We start from the raw sequence: 20897 nt of genomic DNA on the forward strand, positions 1-20897 counted from the left end.
TGGTCTTGTCAGGCATGATTTTAGGTCTTTGATCGAAGTTGAATATTGTCCCTTGTTTCCCTTTTTCAGTGAAAAGTAGTTATGCATCCCCCATTCAATTCAGTTCGAGTGTGAATGTGTAGGCCTAGTGACAGTGGAAAAATAAACCCATAGCTCCAGCACACAATGGCATGTAGGGGTAGTATATTACAATGTAAAATATGTATATATCCTATAGCACCATGTGTGTATATTTTCATTTACAATTTAATTAATCCATTAAATAAATAATACTAGCACATCAAATTACATTATTATTGTACACTAGCCTACTCCCCTATCTATACAGTAAATAATATTGCCTACGTGCTTTCGACAATATGCTATCAACAAAAAGTAATTATTTTCAAATAAACAAAATTTGCCTCAACACAGTAGGCCTAAATATTTCCTAACGATATCACAACTTAAATATAGCCTACTTACTCCTCAATCGGATCAAGGACATCTTGGTAATTATTTTCATAGTTTCTAAGGAAACCATCTGGGGCAGACACTCTCGAGAATCAAGTCTTCCGCTTGTAAAAAAACAAACAAATGAATGTCTGTGTCACCACCGAGCTCTCAAATACCTTGCCTGTTTCTCACTCTATGAACGGCCACTGCTATCCGGATTCCTTGCGAAGTCCCTACTCTTCCTTGGGACATCCCTACCCTAAGCCACACACAACTCTTATTGGTTGTCTGATGTAGGGTATTGGGAACTGGTAACAACACAGTCTGTGATTGGCTAACAACATTTAGATCTGTATACAGCAAGATAAGATAACATACCATCCCATGAGGTGTTGAGGGAAAGACAGATTACCTATAGATTGGACATAGTCTTTTCTAGGCAGTGTTGCCAACTTAGCGACTTTGTAGCTATATTTAGTGAGTTTTCAGACCCCTCTAGCGACACATTTTCAAAAAAGCGACTAGCGACAAATCTAGCGACTTTTTCTGGTGTTATTGGAGACTTTTGGAGACTATGACGTGAAAGCACGTATTGTTCTTACTTTTCTCAACGAGCAGCGGGTGCTGCCATGGGCCCCACCCCCGTCCCAAAGTACTCACAGGCGGCCCAGTCCTCGCGCAGCAGTCCCTCCCAGCTGCAGTCAGCAGGAGATGTTAACCCCTCCATGTCCAGACTGCAAATGAATCACGCATGCGGGAAGCCGCCGCTGGCTGATCCCGCCCTGGCTTACATTCAGGGCAGGATGTAAATGTAGGGTGTTTTTTACTCACTTTTCGTCTCTCCCACGACGTTATTCCTCTCTCCTACAGCATCCATCACAATTACATGCCCATGGCAATTATGCAAATTAGGTGATGATGTCATTTAGCGACTTCTAGCGACTTTTAGGACAGCCAATAGCTACTTTCCTTACTGAGGAGTTGGCAACACTGTTTCTAGGCCATTAGTGATAACAGGAAATACACAAGCCGTAAGCTACACTATAGCTTAAGGTGGCTACATCGGAAGGTCAGCTTGCACTGGAAAAACAGTACATTCCTAACATTTATGGTTGAGATTTAATTAATAAAATAAAACGCAGGCGTCACACAGACGTTAGTAAGGCGTTGGTATGACAACATGTTAGTTACACATTCAATGGTAGGCGACAGCCACAAGGTGGACTGTTGCCTAGGTTTATTAACAAGCAGGAGTCACGCAGATGTTAGTAAGGCGTTGGTATCATGTCAGACGTGGTACGGTTGCGTAGGCTTAATTCTGGCACTTATCACCCCCCATAAGGATGCTGTCTCAACGTGCTCACACACCCCCTCCGGCGCTCCCCACCACTCACTCACTCAGCAACAACTTGCATCACTGCCTGACAGTTAGCAGCAGGTCACAGTGGTATATATATATATATATTTTTTTTTTTTTTTTTTTTAAAGATAAATGCCATGGCGGCGGCGGTGCAACTTAGAAATAACCCCAAAACATGCAACCCGCGATCAATACATTTTTACCGGCAACATCGTTTTCAAAGTTCAATTTGTGTGAAACCTGCAAACATTGCCTATGCCCAGTGCGCATGCGGGTGGAGCGAGTCTTCTCGTGATGACGGCTAACGTTAGCTAGCGCTGTAATCCGAACGGGGGAGTTCAGGAACGCTGTGGAATAGACGTTTCGAGCTAGCGACTTATTGGTTACTGAAATTATTTCACGGTTATAGGGAATCCGTAAACAACTGGTATACTAAACAACTTGTTTGGTAAGTCATTGAATTCGTGTTATAGGACTATGTTTGCATGTTTTCCTCGCAGGCCTTCTTCAGGCTAGTTTGCATAGCTAGCAAGCTAGCTAGTAGTAGCTAGCTACTTCTTGATGTTTGAACACGAATGGTCCTCAGTGATTGTACCTGTTTGCTGCCGCAACTGGCCTACCACGGCAACATTTGTGTAGGTATTCCCATAAAGTTGTCCCGCCGTAGCGCGATGTTTGGCTAGTACAGGACTAGTACTGCCAACATTTAAAGTTAGCTAGCTAACTAGATCGCTAGTTACGTAACTTAGATAGCTATCAACAACGATCGTTAAGTTAGCTAACGCGTTAACTATCCTCTCGATAGCTTGATATTTTGATTGTGAATTTTGATTGTTATCTAGTTACCAGTAGGTAGCTAGATAGTTAACGTTACCTACCTAACCAATGCTTGCTATCTCACTGCTCATGTTTGCCAGCATCATGATAGCAAACTAGCTGTTTACTACATAACTAACGTTAACTAGGTGGCACCGTTGGGCTGTTGTAAACAGCTAGCTTGCTATCATAATGCTGGCAAATATTAGCAGTGAGATGCCAACAAACGGAATTGGTTAGTTAGCTAAACCTAAAATTCCGCAATATGTCGACTGTGTTGCAACTGAGAGTGAACAAGACTAGGGCCTTGACAAATCATAGGATTGGCGAGTTTGTAACTACCTCGATATTAGTTATCATATAGTAAAACATAAAGAAACAGACCAAATCCAAAATGGTCTGTAGCTACTGTTTTCTAATTTAAGGGTGACAAAGAGGGGCTGTTATATGTAAGTTATGGTTCTTGGCTGCTAGGCAGCTACAGTCTTATCTCACGTACCCCGGTCCCTCTCACGAACCTGCCAAATCATGTCTCTCTTCAGACAGCTGCATGGCTGGCACAAACGGTGGTCTCCCCTTTCTTTACCCACCTGATCCCCTAGTTAAGTGTACAGTTGAGCCCCACCCACTGAAGGGGCCATGACTCTCCAAAACAAATCGACCCTCATGAATGTAGGGCAGTATGATTTAATAATAAATTTTAATATGCCATTTAGCAGACGCTTTTATCCAAAGCGACTTACAGTCATGCGTGCATACATTTTTTTTGTGTATGGGTGGTCCCGGGGATCGAACCCACTACCTTGGCGTTACAAGCGCCGTGCTCTACCAGTTGAGCTACAGAGGACCACTTCAGGCATGTGTTTATCAAGAGGGGCTCAAAGGTTTTTAAAACAGGATGGTCACAATAATTTATGTTGATTCAGGGATGCACTTGACATTTTGATTAGGTCAATTGTTAGAGCCAAAACATAAATGCATCTCAATTCCTGCAAATGAGGAGAAGTGTGCTCCAAGCTTCTTTGATTTATTCTTGAGTTATAGTAATCTACCAGAAATTGGATATTACATTGAATCTCAACTGCCTCTGCAGTACTAGTAAGTGTTGTTTCGAGGCAAGGTTAAACAGTCTTTGTTTTGGCAAGGTTAGGAAGTTGAACACTCCAGAGGATTAGGATGTCTCATTCAGCGTTGAAGTGCACTGTCTGGCTTTGTCTTCTTGGCAGGCAGCATTTCGACCTACATTTATCAAAATAAGATTTGGAGCATAAATATGTCAGTAAAGGTGTTGATTTAGGCCTATATAATTTCTCCTTTCACTATATTTGGAAGCTACTCCTTTGCTCCCACCTTTGATCTTGAAGTCTCTCTAGATAGTTCATGCTAGCACTGCTCTTAACTACAGAATGCCCCTCTTTGGTTATGGTGTTTGTAAGAGGAAGCATTTACTCATTTGTCATCCCTGGGCTCAGATAGCCTAACTCAAGGTTGTAGGCATTGATGACAGGACTGCACTGCATTATTGTGAACATGGTTGGGAAAGCAGAAGAGCTAGCCCAAGCATCGGAATTACTCTCAAATTGAAACTAGTGACTGAAAACAGCAAAATTGCACTTATAATGCTACACAGCATTTTCCCCAACATTGCCCCTCCTCTCAGTGCCCAGGGAGACACCAGTGTAAGTGTCATTCCCTCTACCCCTCCATCCCAGAATCAATAATCTGAACATAAACATGCTGAGCCTCCTCCTCAGGGTACACCAGTTGAGCATATTGTGTACATGGCACGTGTACTGTTATACAGGAGGCCTTGCTCAATAAAGAAAACGGTTGTAGGACAGTATGTCTAACAGTATGAATAACAACAAAAAAATCCAGAAAAACGAATGTCAAAAATGTTATAAATTGATTTGCATTTTAATGAGGGAAATAAGTATTTGACCCCTCTGCAAAACATTACTTAGTACTTGGTGGCAAAACCCTTGTTGGCAATCACAGAGGTCAGACATTTCTTGTAGTTGGCCACCAGGTTTGCACACATCTCAGGAGGGATTTTGTTCCACTCCTCTTTGCAGATCTTCTCCAAGTCATTAAGGTTTCAAGCCTGACGTTTGGCAACTCGAACCTACAGCTCCCTCCACAGATTTTATATGGGATTGAGGTCTGGAGACTGGCTAGGCCACTCCAGGACCTTAATGTGCTTCTTCTTGAGCCACTCCTTTGTTACCTTGGCCGTGTGTTTTGGGTCATTGTCATGCTGGAATACCCATCCACAACCCATTTTTAATGCCCTGGCTGAGGGAAGGAGGTTCCCACCCAAGATTTGACGGTACATGGCCCCGTCCGTCGTCCCTTTGATGCGGTGAAATTGTCCTGTCCCCTTAGCAGAAAAACACCCTCCCCTTAGCAGAAAAACACCCCCAAAGCATAATGTTTCCACCTCTATGTTTGACGGTTGGGATGGTGTTTTTGGGGTCATAGGCAGCATTCCTCCTCCTTCAAACACGGTGAGTTGAGTTGATGCCAAAGAGCTCGATTTTGGTCTCATCTGACCACAACACTTTCACCCAGTTCTCCTCTGAATCATTCAGATGTTCATTGGCAAACTTCAGTCGGCCCTGTATATGTGCTTTCTTGAGCAGGGGGACCTTGCGGGCGCTGCAGGATTTCAGTCCTTCACGGCGTAGTGTGTTACCAATTGTTTTCTTGGTGACTATGGTCCCAGCTGCCTTGAGATCATTGACAAGATCCTCCCGTGTAGTTCTGGGCTGATTCCTCACCGTTCTCATGATCATTGCAACTCCACGAGGTGAGATCTTGCATGGAGCCCCAGGCCGAGGGAGATTGACAGTTATTTTGTGTTTCTTCCATTTGCGAATAATCGCACCAACTGTTGTCACCTTCTCACCAAGCTGCTTGGCGATGGTCTTGTAGCCCATTCCAGCCTTGTGTAGGTCTACAATCTTGTCCCTGACATCCTTGGAGAGGTCTTTGGTCTTGCCCATGGTGGAGAGTTTGGAATCTGATTGATTGATTGCTTCTGTGGACAGGTGTCTTTTATACAGGTAACGAGCTGAGATTAGGAGCACTCCCTTTAAGTGTGCTCCTAATCTCAGCTTGTTACCTGTATAAAAGACACCTGGGAGCCAGAAATCTTTCTGATTGAGAGGGGGTCAAATACTTATTTCCCTCATTAAAATGCAAATCAATTTAACATTTTTTACATGCGTTTTTCTGGATTTTTGTTGTTGTTGTTCTGTCTCTCACTGTTCAAATAAACCTACCATTAAAATTATAGACTGATAATTTCTTTGTCAGTGGGCAAACGTACAAAATCAGCAGGGGATCAAATACTTTTTTCCCTCACTGTAGGCCTAGGCCTACTAGATGTGACAAACAACCTCTGTGGGGAACTCATGAGTGAAAGAGACAGGGACGCTTCTGTAATGTAGCCTAGGCCTAGTGAATCATTTCTCAGATCCATGTTCTGACTGAAGTACTTCACTCTCAGCTACCCTGCTCACCCTGATTTCATTTTCATATTTTTAGTTACCTAATCATCTAAGACCGAATATCTGACTATCCTATGTTGTCAATTGGATAGGGTGGCGGTGGGGCCAGATTGCTGGAATAGGCTGGGTAGAGTTTTGCTTTGTCTCTGCGGTGTGTGAGTTCATTCTGAGAGGATGGGGGGATTGTAGGGAGGTGCAGCGTGCACCCCAAGGCAATGCACACAGGAGCTGGTAAAATGTCTGCAGTCCAACGGAAGAAGGCCTGACGAGTTTCAAAGGGAGACAGCCCTAGATGCTGCGACTCAGCAGAGGTGTGATGTACAGTACCACAGATTATGGTGTACTGGAGTCGTTAATTTACTCATGCAAACAGTCCTACTTGATCTGATGTGGAGGGGAAGTGAAAAGGGGACTTTGTCTGAGTTTCGAGTGCCTTTAGAAAGCACTTCGTTCTGTTGGCCTGTGTTGCATGTTCAACTGAGGGGATGTTTGGGCTGTGTTCCAAACACCTCCACAACTCTGCTGTGTGGTGAGCTGCGTCACTGGTTCAGGTGCTTTTATGGTGTTTTGATCAGATGGATGGTGTGCTTCACAACCCTTCCTTGTTCTGAGCCTAAGTATCATGTACAGCGGGTTGGGATGGCTTTGGACTGAGAATTCTATTTCTAGCCTACCTACTGGTAACTACTGTCATTCTTTCTCACACATCCCCCACCTGTGCCATTCCCCACCACATACAGTGGTTTTTCTTCTGCTTTTGAGTTCTCCTTCCTTTTCCATTACTTACTCATTAGGTACAGTGCATTCGGAAAGTATTCAAACCCCTTGACTTTTTCCTCATTTTGTTACGTTTACAGCCTTATTCTAAAATGTATTAAATATTTTTTTTCTCATCAATCTACATACGATACCCCATAATGACAAAGCGGGAGCAGGTTTTAAGTTTTTTTGTAAATGTATTAAATAACTATTCAGAGCCTTTGCTATGAGACTCGAAATTGAGCTCAGGTGCATCCTGTTTCCATTGATCATCCTTAAGATGTTTCTACAACTTGATTGGAGTCCACCTGTGGTAAATTCAATTGATTGGACATGATTTGGAAAGGCACACACCTGTCTATAGAAGGTCCCACAGTTGACAGTGCATGTCAGAGCAAAAACCAAGCCATGAGTTCGAAGGAATTGTCCATAGAGCTCCGAGACAGGATTGTGTCGAGGCACAGATCTGTGGAAGGGTACCAAAACATTTCTGCAGCATTGAAGGTCCCCAAGAACACAGTGGCCTCCATCATTCTTAAATGGAAGAAGTTTGGAACCACCAATACTCTTCCTAGAGCTGGCCACCCGGCCAAACTGAGCAATCAACGGAGAAGGGCCTTGGTCAGGGAGGTGACCAAGAACCCAATGGTCACTCTGACAGAGCTCCAGAGTTCCTCTGTGGAGATGGGAGAACCTTCCAGAAGGACAACCATCTCTGCAGCACTCCACCAATCAGGCCTTTATGGTAGAGTAGCCAGACGGAAGCCACTCCTCAGTAAAAGCCACATGACAGGCTGCTTGGAGTTTGCCAACAGGCACCTAAAGGACTGTCAGACCATGAGGATTCTCTGGTCTGACGAAACCAAGTGTCACGTCTGGAGGAAACCTGGCACCATCCCTACGGTGAAGCATGGTGGTGGCAGCATCATGCTGTGGGGATGTTTTTCAGCGGCAGGGACTGGGAGACTAGTCAGGATCGAGGGAAAGATGAATGGAGCAAAGTACAGAAAGATCCTTGATGAAAACCTGCTCCAGAGTGCTCAGGACCTCAGACTGAGGCGAAGGTTCACCTTCCAACAGGACAACGACCCTAAGCACACAGCCAAGACAACGCAGGAGTGGCTTCGGGACAAGTCTCTGAATGTCCTTGAGTGGCCCAGCCAGAGCCCGATCAAACATCTCTGGAGAGACCTGAAAATAGCTGTGCAGCGACACTCCCCATCCAACCTGACAGAGCTTGAGAGGATCTGCAGAGAAGAATAGGAGTAACTCCCCAAATACAGGTGTGCCAAGCTTGTAGCGTCTTACCCAAGAAGACTTGAGGCTGTAATCTCTGCTAAAGGTGCTTCAACAAAGTACTGAGTAAAGGGTCTGAATACTTATGTAAATGTGATATTTCAGTTTTGTATTTTTCATACATACTAAAAACCTGTTATTGCTTTGTCATTATGGGGTATTGTGTGTAGATTTATTTTAATCAATTTTAGAATACTGCTGTAACAACGTGGAAAAGTCAAGGGGTCTGAAAACTTTCCGAATGCAGTGTAGGTCTACTCAACAAATCTCTAACGCAGAAATGGCTTTACTACCAGTACCAGGCCACAGGTCCTACAGTACCACCTGTCTGTCGGGCCCTAGACCTACACCCCTTCTCTTCCCTGCAGGACTGTGACAAATGTAGTCTTCTCTTTCAAGAGAATACGGCACATGCATCATCTCATGGACAAGTATACTAGTCGTTCATGAATCTATTGATTAACCTTGGATTTAGCCTACTAAAGGAACAGAGACTGCCTTGTGTATTACCAATGATGATAACCTTGCTTATCTGGCATGTTAAGAAAATGCTTCTTAGCATCTTCACAATATTTAGGCCTCAAACCACATATACATTTATTCTGTTTAATAGTATCAAGCATTTGCACTTGTGTGTTACTAGCTAGCAGGCTGTGTCCTCTGATAGCCGTAGGCCTCTGTCTGAGGCAGGGTTCTCTGGGGCGCTCTCACGGGCCTCCCAGCCTTACAATCTTGTCTGTTTTCCTCGGTAGCAGCCATCCACAAGGAGCCTTTTGTGTCATAGAATGCTCCAGGAAATCATTTACATTTCATGCGTTCTGTCTGGTTTGTGTTTGTGTATGTGTGTGAAGAAAAGGGGATTTGCATATTCTCTTGTGCTGTGAATAATGCTACCAGACGCTTGTGTGCACAAGAGTAGGAGTTTGCAATTGTTTAAAGGCCATCCCAGTATGGGGCCAGCTGTTGAATATGGCTTGAAGCCTCCTCCCTTCTCTCTTTGCTATGCATCCACAGGAAACAGGGCCTTTCCTGCTCTTCATTTGGATTCCTCTCTGAGATATAGAAATGATACATTGTCCACGCTTATAAATCTACTCCAAACTGCCCTGTATGTAGCTCTGTCCTGAATGTCTAGGACTCATTCTCCCAGTGTGACTGATCCCCCTTTTCTCTCATTATTCTACAGTCCTTTGCCTCTCTGCGTGAGCTGGTAAAGATGGTGAAGCCAGACATCCACACTCTGGCCCATCACCTGAAGCAGGAGCGGCTGTATGTGGCCTCAGAGAAGCAGCTGATCCAGCGGCTCAATGGGGACGTGCTGAAGACTGCTGAGAGGCTGTACCGTGCTGCCTGGATCACCAAGCAGCAGAGGATCAACCTTGACCGTCTCATCCTCACCAGGTCAGCATGGGGCCCCCACAGCTACTGTTACACCAGTGCACCTCATTGACATTGATCCAATAGTAGAATAGAAACTGTTCTAATAGGAACTCTCCATTAATGGGCAATTTAAATATATTTGACCTTTAGTGAACTAGTAACTTAGTAGTCCTGAAGTAGGATCCCACAGTATTAAACTGTCTTATCTTCCTGATGTGATCATCTTGTTTGTGGTAGATCCTGCCAAATACAAACACGGTGCATGCCAGAGCCAGCTGAGTACTATTTAGATTAGTAGGTCAAAATGGAAATTGCAAGGAATCAGAGGAGTCCTGTGATCAGCAATAATGTCATACAATTACATGTCACTCCAACAACTAATCAACAGCCCATTGTGGCCCACTGTTGCCCATTTCCAGCTGCTGGTTTGTGGAGCCTTCTGCTCTTGTAATTAAAGCTCTCTTTCCTACAGTGCTGAGGCTTCCCCGGCCGAATGCTGCCAACATGCCAAAGTGCTGGAGGACACACAGTTCCTGGACGGCTACAAGACTCTGGGCTTCCAGGAGAGCATCTATGGGGAGTTCCTTGGCCGGGTGCGGGAGAATCCACGGCTGGTGGCCTCCTGCCTGGTGGCTGGGGAGAGGCTGAACCAGGAGCACACACAGGGGGTCATTTACACTGTCTTTACCTCACTCTACGGCAACTGTATCATGCAGGACGATGAGAGCTACCTGCTGCAGGTGAGCAGCCCGGACCTCTTCTGATTTATACACTTGTACTATAAACATGCTAGTCACACACAGCCAATAGTCAGTTGCACTCACCAAATGCACAACAGCCACCTGTTACTAATACTGTTACATATCCCCATAGGCAGTGTGATCAGGCAGTTAGTTTCTAACCTCTGCACAGCTAAAGCTGATGGTAACACTGCTGCTGTTTCTATCAATTCCAGGTCCTCCGCTACTTGGTGGAGTTTGAGCTGAAGGAGAGCGACAACCCTCGGAGGCTGCTGCGTCGAGGCACGTGCGCCTTCAGCATCCTCTTCAAGCTCTTCTCTGAGGGGCTGTACTCAGCCAAGCTCTTCCTCACTGCCACCCTCCACGAGCCCATCATGCAGCTGCTGGTGGAGGACGAGGACCACCTGGAGACGGACCCCTCCAAGGTGACTGAGCGCTTCACGCCGGCCCAGCAGGAGCGCCTGTTTGGGGAGAAGGGCTCAGAGGGCTACAGGCAGAAGGTGGCGGCTGCTGTGGAGGCCAACGAGGCCAAGCTGGTGACCCTGGTCAACAAGTTCATCGGCTACCTGAAGCAGAACACCTACTGCTTCCCCCACAACCTGCGCTGGATTGTGTCTCAGATGTACAAGACGCTGTCGTGCGTGGAGAGGCTGGAGGTGGGTGAGGTGCGGACCATGTGCACAGACCTGCTGCTCACCTGCTTCATCTGCCCAGCCATAGTCAACCCTGAGCAGTATGGCATAATCTCAGATGCCCCTATCAACGAGGTGGCCCGCTTCAACCTCATGCAGGTCAGTGGACGACCCAACAGACTCATACATCCACACTACTCTTATATTGACGGCTTATTGACAGTTTATTGAGTACGAATCCTGTTTTAACTGTTAGATAATAAGTCAAAATATTGTTACCTTACTTTCCCTTGTATGTATCCTAATCATTATCTTTGTCCTGTAGGTAGGGCAGCTTCTTCAACAGTTGGCAATGGCTGACGATGATGGAGACCCCAGGAGGAAAAACAGTTTGGCCAAGTTCGATAAGGTAAGATCCTCAAACACACATCTTAATATGGAACCAGTTTGCCCATGGGGTAGCTTTTATTACATTCTTAATACATGTTTTGCTTCTTGCCTTATTATTGAAGTTGACTGTCTGGTTGTGTCACCTCAGAGCTGCGTAGCTGCCTTCCTGGATGTGGTAATCGGAGGGAGAGCTGTGGAGACACCGCCCATGTCCTCCATGAACCTACTTGAAGGCCTTAGCAGGACTGTGGCGTACATGACACACAGTCAGCTGCTCTGCCTGGTACGCTGCTGATCTGACTGTTTCAGAGTCTGAATGTTATATGGGTTATATATTATAGTTAGCTTAGCCTACGAAGTGTATACACCCATGTTTTATACAGGCAGCAGTAGAGATTTCTATGTTACAGAAAATGTACTTGACATGCCCAGACTTGTCAGACCAGAAAGAGAGACATTTCACACATGTTGTTGAGAGTGCTGTTCTGTTTTAAGGACTGGGATTAGGGATGCACAATTCTGGTAACTTTCCCAAAATTCCCAGGTTTTCCAGAAATATGGTTTGTAAAATTCCAGGAATCAAGAGTGAATAAGCAGGAGCCCTAACTGGGCTATACTGCAACCCTAACTGGGCTGTACTGCAACCCTAACTGGGCTGTACTGCAACCCTAACTTGGATGTACTGCAACCCTAACTGGGATGTACCATACTCAAGTATACAAAGTATTCTCACATATTCCTGGAGTTACAGTACAGTGGCTCCTCCCTTAGCTACCTTTCCTTATAACAGTAGTGTGATAATCAACAATTACCTTAGCTGTATTCTGCATATTAGCATGTCTCAAGCTCCACTTTTAGTTTAATCGTGAAGCAGAGCCCTGTACTTATCACCCGTGGCATAAGTTCTCCACCAGCTTACAGTGGGGGAAAAAAGTATTTAGTCAGCCACCAATTGTGCAAGTTCTCCCACTTAAAAAGATGAGAGAGGCCTGTAATTTTCATCATAGGTACACGTCAACTATGACAGACAAAATGAGGAAAAGAAATCCAGAAAATCACATTGTAGGATTTTTAATGAATTTATTTGCAAATTATGGTGGAAAATAAGTATTTGGTCAACTACAAACAAGCAAGATCTCTGGCTCTCACAGACCTGTAACTTCTTCTTTAAGAGGCTCCTCTGTCCTCTACTCGTTACCTGTATTAATGGCACCTGTTTGAACTTGTTATCAGTATAAACGACACCTGTCCACAACCTCAAACAGTCACACTCCAAACTCCACTATGGCCAAGACCAAAGAGCTGTCAAAGGACACCAGAAACAAAATTGTAGACCTGCACCAGGCTGGGAAGACTGAATCCGCAATAGGTAAGCAGCTTGGTTTGAAGAAATCAACTGTGGGAGCAATTATTAGGAAATGGAAGACATACAAGACCACTGATAATCTCCCTCGATCTGGGGCTCCACGCAAGATTTCACCCCGTGGGGTCAAAATGATCACAAGAACGGTGAGCAAAAATCCCAGAACCACACGGGGGGACCTAGTGAATGACCTGCAGAGAGCTGGAAGCAAAGTAACAAAGCCTACCATCAGTAACACACTACGCCGCCAGGGACTCAAATCCTGCAGTGCCAGACGTGTCCCCCTGCTTAAGCCAGTACATGTCCAGGCCCGTCTGAAGTTTGCTAGAGTGCATTTGGATGATCCAGAAGAGGATTGGGAGAATGTCATATGGTCAGATGAAACCAAAATAGAACTTTCTGGTAAAAACTCAACTTGTCGTGTTTGGAGGACAAAGAATGCTGAGTTGCATCCAAAGAACACCATACCTACTGGGAAGCATGGGGGTGGAAACATCATGCTTTGGGGCTGTTTTTCTGCAAAGGGACCAGGACGACTGATCCGTGTAAAGGAAAGAATGAATGGGGCCATGTATCGTGAGATTTTGAGTGAAAACCTCCTTCCATCAGCAAGGGCATTGAAGATGAAACGTGGCTGGGTCTTTCAGCATGACAATGATCCCAAACACACCGCCCGGGCAACAAAGGAGTGGCTTCGTAAGAAGCATTTCAAGGTCCTGGAGTGGCCTAGCCAGTCTCCAGATCTCAACCCCATAGAACATCTTTGGAGGGAGTTGAAAGTCTGTGTTGCCCAGCGACAGCCCCAAAACATCACTGCTCTAGAGGAGATCTGCATGGAGGAATGGGCCAAAATACCAGCAACAGTGTGTGAAAACCTTGTGAAGACTTACAGAAAACGTTTGACCTGTGTCATTGCCAACAAAGGGTATATAACAAAGTATTGAGAAACTTTTGTTATTGGCCAAATACTTATTTTCCACCATAATTTGCTAATAAATTCATTAAAAATCCTACAATGTGATTTTCTGGATTTTTTTCCCTCATTTTGTCTTAGTTGACGTGTACCTATGATGAAAATACAGGCCTCTCTCATCTTTTTAAGTGGGAGAACTTGCACAATTGGTGGCTGACTAAATACTTTTTTTCCCCACTGTAGCTATTCATGCATTATTAACAACATCATTATTAGGTTCCACATAGAGACTAGGATGTGAGAGTATTAAATGAAGTAATTAAATCATATTGTTTTCAGGTGGACTTTGTACGGAGTGTGATGGCATGGGACCACCTCCGGGAGGAGGAGCACATGCTCCTGGAGACCCTAATGGCCAATGTGCCCCAGTCCCGCACGGTGAAGAGCAACAGTCTGGAGCTCACCCCCTCCAACACCCCCCAGCTCTCCCCAGCCACCACCCCCGCCAACAAGAAGAACAGGAACTTAGGTACCTACCTTCCTCCTCAGCCTCCGCTATTGTTACTGTTACTGTACACCTGCAGCCACTGGCTTTCTGACAGATAGAATTACATACTGCTTAATGATGTACGTTGTTCATCTCCAGTACTTGTCATTCCCATTTATAGGATGTCTTTTCAATAGTGTATTTCGCTGTAACTGATGGCACCAGTTGGAGAGTTCAGTTTGAAACTTCACTGAAACCAGCCTTACTGTATTTATATACTAACTATAGGTTGTTTCTTTCATGGTAATAAATAACCAGGTAGCTGGAGTTGTAATGGCTGCCTTAGAAAGCCCCTGTTATGTAGGAAGCTAATGAGGTTCTGGGACTGTTATACAGGTAATTAGCAGCTTCTAGATTGGAGCGCCATTACAGAAATGACAACCAATTAAATGACCAAATATAAATGAACCCTTTTTAATTGGTATGGATGGAGAAATGTACACCTTCCTCCGTCATTCGAAATACATTAATTAAATGTGAAGGCACAACATCTTCCACCATGAAATAAGCCACTTCAAGCTGCCCTAAAATATGAACCTTTTAGTCAGATTTTAAACTGTTTTATACTGTTGCTACTCAATATTTGCCCTGTATACTCTTTCACCTTCAACCTTCTTCCTTCCTCCTTTGCTGCCTGTGAACAACCAGGACAACAGTTAGCAACGTCCTGGGACTCCACAACCACAACCCTGTCTGCTCACATTCCATTAGTTACCCCTTTTGGTAGGTAGCCTGCCAGCCCTGTGAGGCTGACTAGAACTAAAGCGTGTGTTTGTGCCACTGCCAGTCATAAACATACAGTACCAGCCATGCTTATAGCCATGTAGCTGCAGTCCCACTGCTTCACCACCAGATAGAGCTAGATGTGCTCTTGTCCATGTTGTTTTCACCATGCCTGCTTCGCCCTGTGCTCTCGTGTTGTTGACATCGTTTATACCTGGTTGTCTGCTGAATGTTTTCAGCTTTTGGCTAAAGAGAGATTGGAGTTGCTGATGTTGGGATCTTGCATCCCTCTGTTTGAAAGCAATGCATGATAACCATACAGAGCACAATGTAGGAACAGATTGTCATCCTGTAGAAATCCATCAGGTCAGTCATTAGAATGGTATGCATGCCATGTGCAGATTGTGATGAGTATGGCTCCTTCACTGCATTTGGCATGCACTTGTGATTTGTGAACCTTATTGGATGCACTCATTGACCTGTATTACACTCTACTGGTTACACAGCACATGTTATGTAAGCAGGGCCTAGCAAAATATTCAGTCTCTATTAGGATAGATTAATTGATTTAATGATTAAATGTGAGATATGAGTACAATCTTTCTGTTCACTGCAATACCTCTTTCACAATGCAAAACTGAAAGGTTGGGAGCAACTAACAGGTTGGGAGCAATTTACAGGTAATCTAACTAGCAAAGCAGTCTGTATGTGTATAGATGGGTGTTTGTACATTCGGTTGTTTTATAGTTAGTATATAGCCTGCTTTTTGCTTTTATTGTTATAATTGAAACCGATCCCAGTCTTTTGCACACTCTGAATTTCTGTTAATAAGTGAATATTACAGAGTAACTCCTCGTCCCCTGCTAACCCTGAATCTGTTAGTTAGCCTCATCCCCTGTCTGTCGCTCTGCTCCCCCAGCAGCCTCCCGCAGTCGCAGCCGTACTGAGCTGGCCCAGCAGGGGGAGGCAGAGGCCAGCTCTTTGGAGTCTCTGCAGGAGGTGATGCCAGAAGAGGTGCTGGTGATCTCGCTAGGAAGCAGCCCGCAGACCATCCCCGGCATGATGTCAGAAAATGAGGTAACTAAGGAGCCTGGAACATGAAGATTAGTTCATAATGCAGATGTGCTGTAATACAATTCCACACAACAGTGGAAATGTAAAGATAAATTACTCTTATTTAACAGATATATTTGTCATTATTGGAAGCCCACATTAAGCGCCAGGATGGCAGTAACCAGTGCTGTTCTCTCTCAGGTGTTGACCATGCAGCAGACTGATGGGGCACAAGGGTTCACTCCTGCAGATGACACCAAGCACCATTGCAAACCAGACAAAACCCTGCGTTTCTCCCTCTGCAGTGACAACCTGGAGGGTATCTCAGAGGGTCAGTGTGCTAACAGCCCACATACCCTGCTCACTCAACAGAATGTGTTCGATGTTTGACCATGGAATTAGGTTTATAATAGCTGTTAGTTATTACAGTTTATCTGTTCTTATGTAAACAACAGTAACTGTTCATGTACCACAAAAAGAGGATTCAAAAGAGGACTTTGTGTAATCTGATGCACTGTAGTTAGAAATGTCAAAATGTAATTGTTTTCTTTGCACAGGTCCGTCCAACCGGTCTAACTCTGTGTCGTCACTGGACCTGGAGGGAGAGTCTGTGTCAGAGCTGGGAGCTGGGCCATCAGGAAGCAATGGGGTGGAGGCTCTACAACTGCTGGAGCATGAACATGGTGTGTTGTGTGTGTGTGTGTGTTGTGAGAAATCATCATCAGCTATATCAACGTCAGGGATCATTCAATTGAGCCGTGATAACATTGTCATTATCCCTAACCCCCAGCCACCACTCAGGACAACCTGGATGACAAACTGAGGAAGTTTGAGATCCGAGACATGATGGGCCTGACAGATGACCGGGACATCTCTGAGACTGTGAGTGAGACCTGGAGCACAGACGTGCTGGGCAGCGACTTTGACCCCAACATGGACGAAGATAGACTGCAGGAAATAGCTGGTAAGACATACAGTACAAGTCAAAAGTTTGGACACACCTACTCATTCCAGGGTTTTTCTTTATTTTTCTGATTTTCTACATTGTAGAATAATAGTGAAGACATCAAAACTATGAAATAACACATATGGAATCATGTAGTAACCAAAAAAGTGTTAAACAAATCAAAATGTATTTTATATTTGAGATTCTTCGAAGTTGCCACCCTTTGCCTTGATGACAGCTTTGCACACACTTGGCATTCTCTCAACCAGCTTCCTGAGGTAGTCACCTGGAATGCATTTCAATTAACAGCTGTGCCTTGTTAAAAGTTAATTTGTGGAATTTCTTTCCTCCTTAATGCGTTTGAGCCAATCAGTTGTGTTGTGACAAGGTAGGGGTGGGATACAGAAGATAGCCCTATTTGGTAAAAGACCAAGTCCATATTATGGCAAGAACAGCTCAAATATGCAAAGGGAAATGACAGTCCATCATTACTTTAAGACATGAAGGTCAGTCAATCCAGAACATTTCAAGAACTTTGAAAGTTTCTTCAAGTGCAGTCGCAAAAACCATCAAGCGCTATGATGAAACTGGCTCTCATGAGGACCGCCACAGGAAAGGAAGACCCAGAGTTACCTCTGCTGCCGAGGATAAGTTCATTAGAGTGAACTTCACCTCAGAAATTGCAGCCCAAATAAATGCTTCACAGAGTTCAAGTAACAGACATATCTCAACATCAACTGATCAGACTTGCTTGGGCCAAGAAACACGAGCAATAGACATTAGACAGGTGGAAATCTGTCCTTTGGTCTGATGAGTCTAAATTTGAGATTTTTGGTTCCAACCGTCATGTCTTTGTGAGACGCAGAGTAGGTGAATGGATGATCTCTGCATGTGTGGTTCCCACCGTGAAGCATGGAGGAGGTGTGATGGTGTGGGGGTGCTTTGCTGGTGACACTGTCTGTGATTTATTTAGAATTCAAGGCACACTTAATCAGCATGGCTACCACAGCATTCTGCAGCGATACGCCATCCCATCTGGTTTGCGCTTAGTGGGACTATAATTTGTTTTTCAACTGGACAATGACACAAAACACACCTACAGGCTGTGTAAGGGCTATTTGACCAAGAAGGAGAGTGATGGAGTGCTGCATCAGATGACCTGGCCTCCACAATCACCCAACCTCAACCCAATTGAGATGGTTTGGGATGAGTTTGACTGCAGTGTGAAGTAAAAGCAGCCAACAATTGATCAGCAAATGTGGGAACTCCTTACATTTACATTGAAGTCATTTAGCAGACGCTCTTATCCTGAGCGACTTACAAATTGATGCATTCAACTTAGGATAGCCAGTGGGACAACCACCCTTTAAAAAAACAAAATAAAAATGTAATGGGGGGGGGGCATGAAGGATTACTGTTATACTATTCCAGGTATTCCTTAAAGAGGTAGGGTTTCAAGTGTCTCCTTCAAGACTGTTGGAAAAGCCTTCGTCATGAAGCTGGTTGAGAGAATGCCAAGAGTGTGCAAAGCTGTCATCAAGGCAAAGGGTGGCTACTTTGAAGAATCTAAAATCTATTTTTATTTGTTTAACACTTTTTTTGTTGCTACATGATTCCATATGTGTTATTTCATACTTTTGATGTCTTCACTATTATTCTACAATGTAGAAAAAAGTAAAAAATTAAGAAAAACCCTTGAATGAGTAGGTGTGTCCAAATCTTGACTGGTACTGTATATATAGAGGTCCTTACTACACTGAACAAAAATATAAACGCAATGTAAAGGTTTGGTCCCATGTTTCATGAGCTGAAATTAAAGATCCCAGAAATGTGTCATACGCACAAAAAGCTTATTTCTCTAAATGTTTGTGCACAAATTTGTTTACATCCCTGTTAGTGAGCATTTCTCCTTTGCCAAGATAATCCATCCACCTGTCAGGTGTGGCATATCAAGAAGCTGATTAAACATCATGATCATTACACAGGTGCACCTTCTGCTGGGGACAATAAAAGGCCACTCTAAAATGTGCAGTTTTGTCACACCACAATGTCACAGATGTCTCAAGTTTTGTGGGAGCATGCAATTGGCATGCTGACTGCAGGAATGTCCACCAGAGTTTTTGCCAGTGAATTTAACTTTAATTTCTCTACGATAAGCCGCCTCCAACGTCATTTTAGAGAATTTGGCGGTATGTCCAACCGGCCTCACAACCGCAAACCACGTTTATGCCGTCGTGTGGGCGAGGGGTTTGCTGATGTCAGTGTTGTGAACAGGGTACCCCATTGTGGTGGTGGGGTTATGGTATGGGCAGGCTACGGACAATGAATGCAATTGCATTTTATCGATGGCAATTTTTATGGACAGAAATACCGTTATGAGATCCTGAGGCCCATTGTTAGGTACCTGTGACCAACAGATGCATATCTGTATTCCCAGTCATGTGAAATCCATAGATTAGGGCCTAATACATTTATTTCAATTGACTGATTTCCTCATATGAACTGTAGCTCAGTAAAATCTTTGAAATTGTTGCATTTATATTTTTGTTCAGTATACATCAGAAAATGTAGCACAATACTGTCATCTTGTGGTGTGTTGGAAACAGCATGTTATGGCTTCCTCTCCATAAGCAGGCCTGCACTGTAAAGCACCCTTGAGGACTTATCATTGCTATTTATTTTTAAAACTTTTTTCAGTGATGTTTGGATGGGTGTTCTCTTGATTGAGGTCACTCTCTTGAATGCCCTTTTTGAAGTTTAGCTATGGGTAGATAGTTATATGTGGGTAGAAAATGGGCACGTCGGGCTCAATCCCAACTTAAGATCCTTATGCATAACTAGAATTTTCCCATTAAAACATTGATGCATGATTTCAATGAAAGTATGAGTTCCATGTGTGCAGCTCATCATTATATCTGCAATTCATCTAGCTTGTATTTCTTAATGTTTTTTTTTTGTAATAGTTTTTTAAATAGTTCCATTCAATGTAGTCTGTGGTCACATTATTCTGGAGCCTCCCACCTATTTAGCTAATTGTTAAAGTAAGGACAACCTTTAATGTTCTTTAAAGGCGTCTGAGTGCATCCCAGCCGAAACAGTTCAGTAGAGTTTGTGCATATGTTATGATGACATTTTGGACTTCGGTGAGGGTTTTTTCGGTTGTTCGGGCACACAAAACATTTTCTGGAGGCAAGCCGAAGTTCGGAGTCAAAGTCTACGCCCCTTCGTCGGTGATTGGGCAACAATAGGGATTCTTCAATAAAGTCTTTGTTGTCATTCAATGAGGGACAACTCGTTTTCATGCACATTTTCTCATTGAAAAATACTGCACCAAACATATTAGTTAGATGTAAATTTGCGCAACTAAGATTTTATCTGGCAAAAACGTCTGAATTAATGACAGATTTCTTGAGTTATCTTAGATGGATTCTGACTATTTGGGGAAGTGGCTACGGCATCTCAGTCTCTGCAGTCTTATTGACCTTGGTTCCTTCTCATTAGCATCCACCATTTTTCATTCCTCGGAATATGGCGTTGGGGGACTTTTCCATCATTAAGTGAATTTACAACGGTTTCCTTATGTGTTTTCTCCAAGGGATTGGGTTATGAGATGCACATTAAATATCCATTAATACCTCATTATCCCACTGATAAGATTACCATGATAATGAGGCAGACATTCTAATTGTTTCACTTCTTGTTGTGCCACTCATTTAATCATCCACCTGAAAGACAAGTGCTCTGCGCCCCTACCTTGGAAGACTGTAAACATGGACAACAGGGTAGAGCTCTCCTGCCGCTAGAAAGGGCCCTGCCCCCGCCTCGCAGACTGTTGCCTGGGCACTGGCACGCTCGCGCGCCCATGGTGTGTGTGTGTGTGTGTGCCGTGAAGTGGAAACATGGCGTACCTGGGAGTGTGGCTACCACGGGTCGACTCATGATCCGCACCCCGGCCACCATACTCACACCTGCTAGCTCTTTCCTCTCCTCCGCATTCTTCCGCCTTGTTAACCTGCCGCAGCATCCCAAATG

At 44.2% G+C, this 20897-nt stretch overlaps 1 protein-coding gene across 6 annotated transcripts in view; it reads left to right on the forward strand.

Moving 5' to 3' along the window:
- Positions 1-2080: 2080 nt before the first annotated feature.
- LOC121584792 (GTPase-activating protein and VPS9 domain-containing protein 1) overlaps positions 2081-20897 on the forward strand; it is a 32676-nt gene continuing 13859 nt past the window's right edge. For 2 of the 6 annotated variants that reach the window (XM_041900915.2, XM_041900917.2), the window contains exons 1-12: positions 2081-2243; positions 9365-9579; positions 10031-10298; positions 10514-11089; positions 11256-11339; positions 11469-11603; positions 13936-14125; positions 14792-14866; positions 15786-15943; positions 16121-16250; positions 16477-16602; positions 16710-16883. In XM_041900915.2, the coding sequence (XP_041756849.1) occupies positions 9395-9579; positions 10031-10298; positions 10514-11089; positions 11256-11339; positions 11469-11603; positions 13936-14125; positions 14792-14866; positions 15786-15943; positions 16121-16250; positions 16477-16602; positions 16710-16883 (2101 nt within the window). In that variant the 5' untranslated portion in view covers positions 2081-2243; positions 9365-9394. The remainder of the gene's footprint in view (positions 2244-9364; positions 9580-10030; positions 10299-10513; positions 11090-11255; positions 11340-11468; positions 11604-13935; positions 14126-14791; positions 14867-15785; positions 15944-16120; positions 16251-16476; positions 16603-16709; positions 16884-20897) is intronic. The other 4 variants (XM_041900918.2, XM_041900920.2, XM_041900916.2 and 1 more) reach the window with 3 other exon arrangements.

The sequence above is a fragment of the Coregonus clupeaformis genome, chromosome 16 (assembly GCF_020615455.1).
Source record: "Coregonus clupeaformis isolate EN_2021a chromosome 16, ASM2061545v1, whole genome shotgun sequence".
Lineage (NCBI taxonomy): Eukaryota > Metazoa > Chordata > Actinopteri > Salmoniformes > Salmonidae > Coregonus > Coregonus clupeaformis.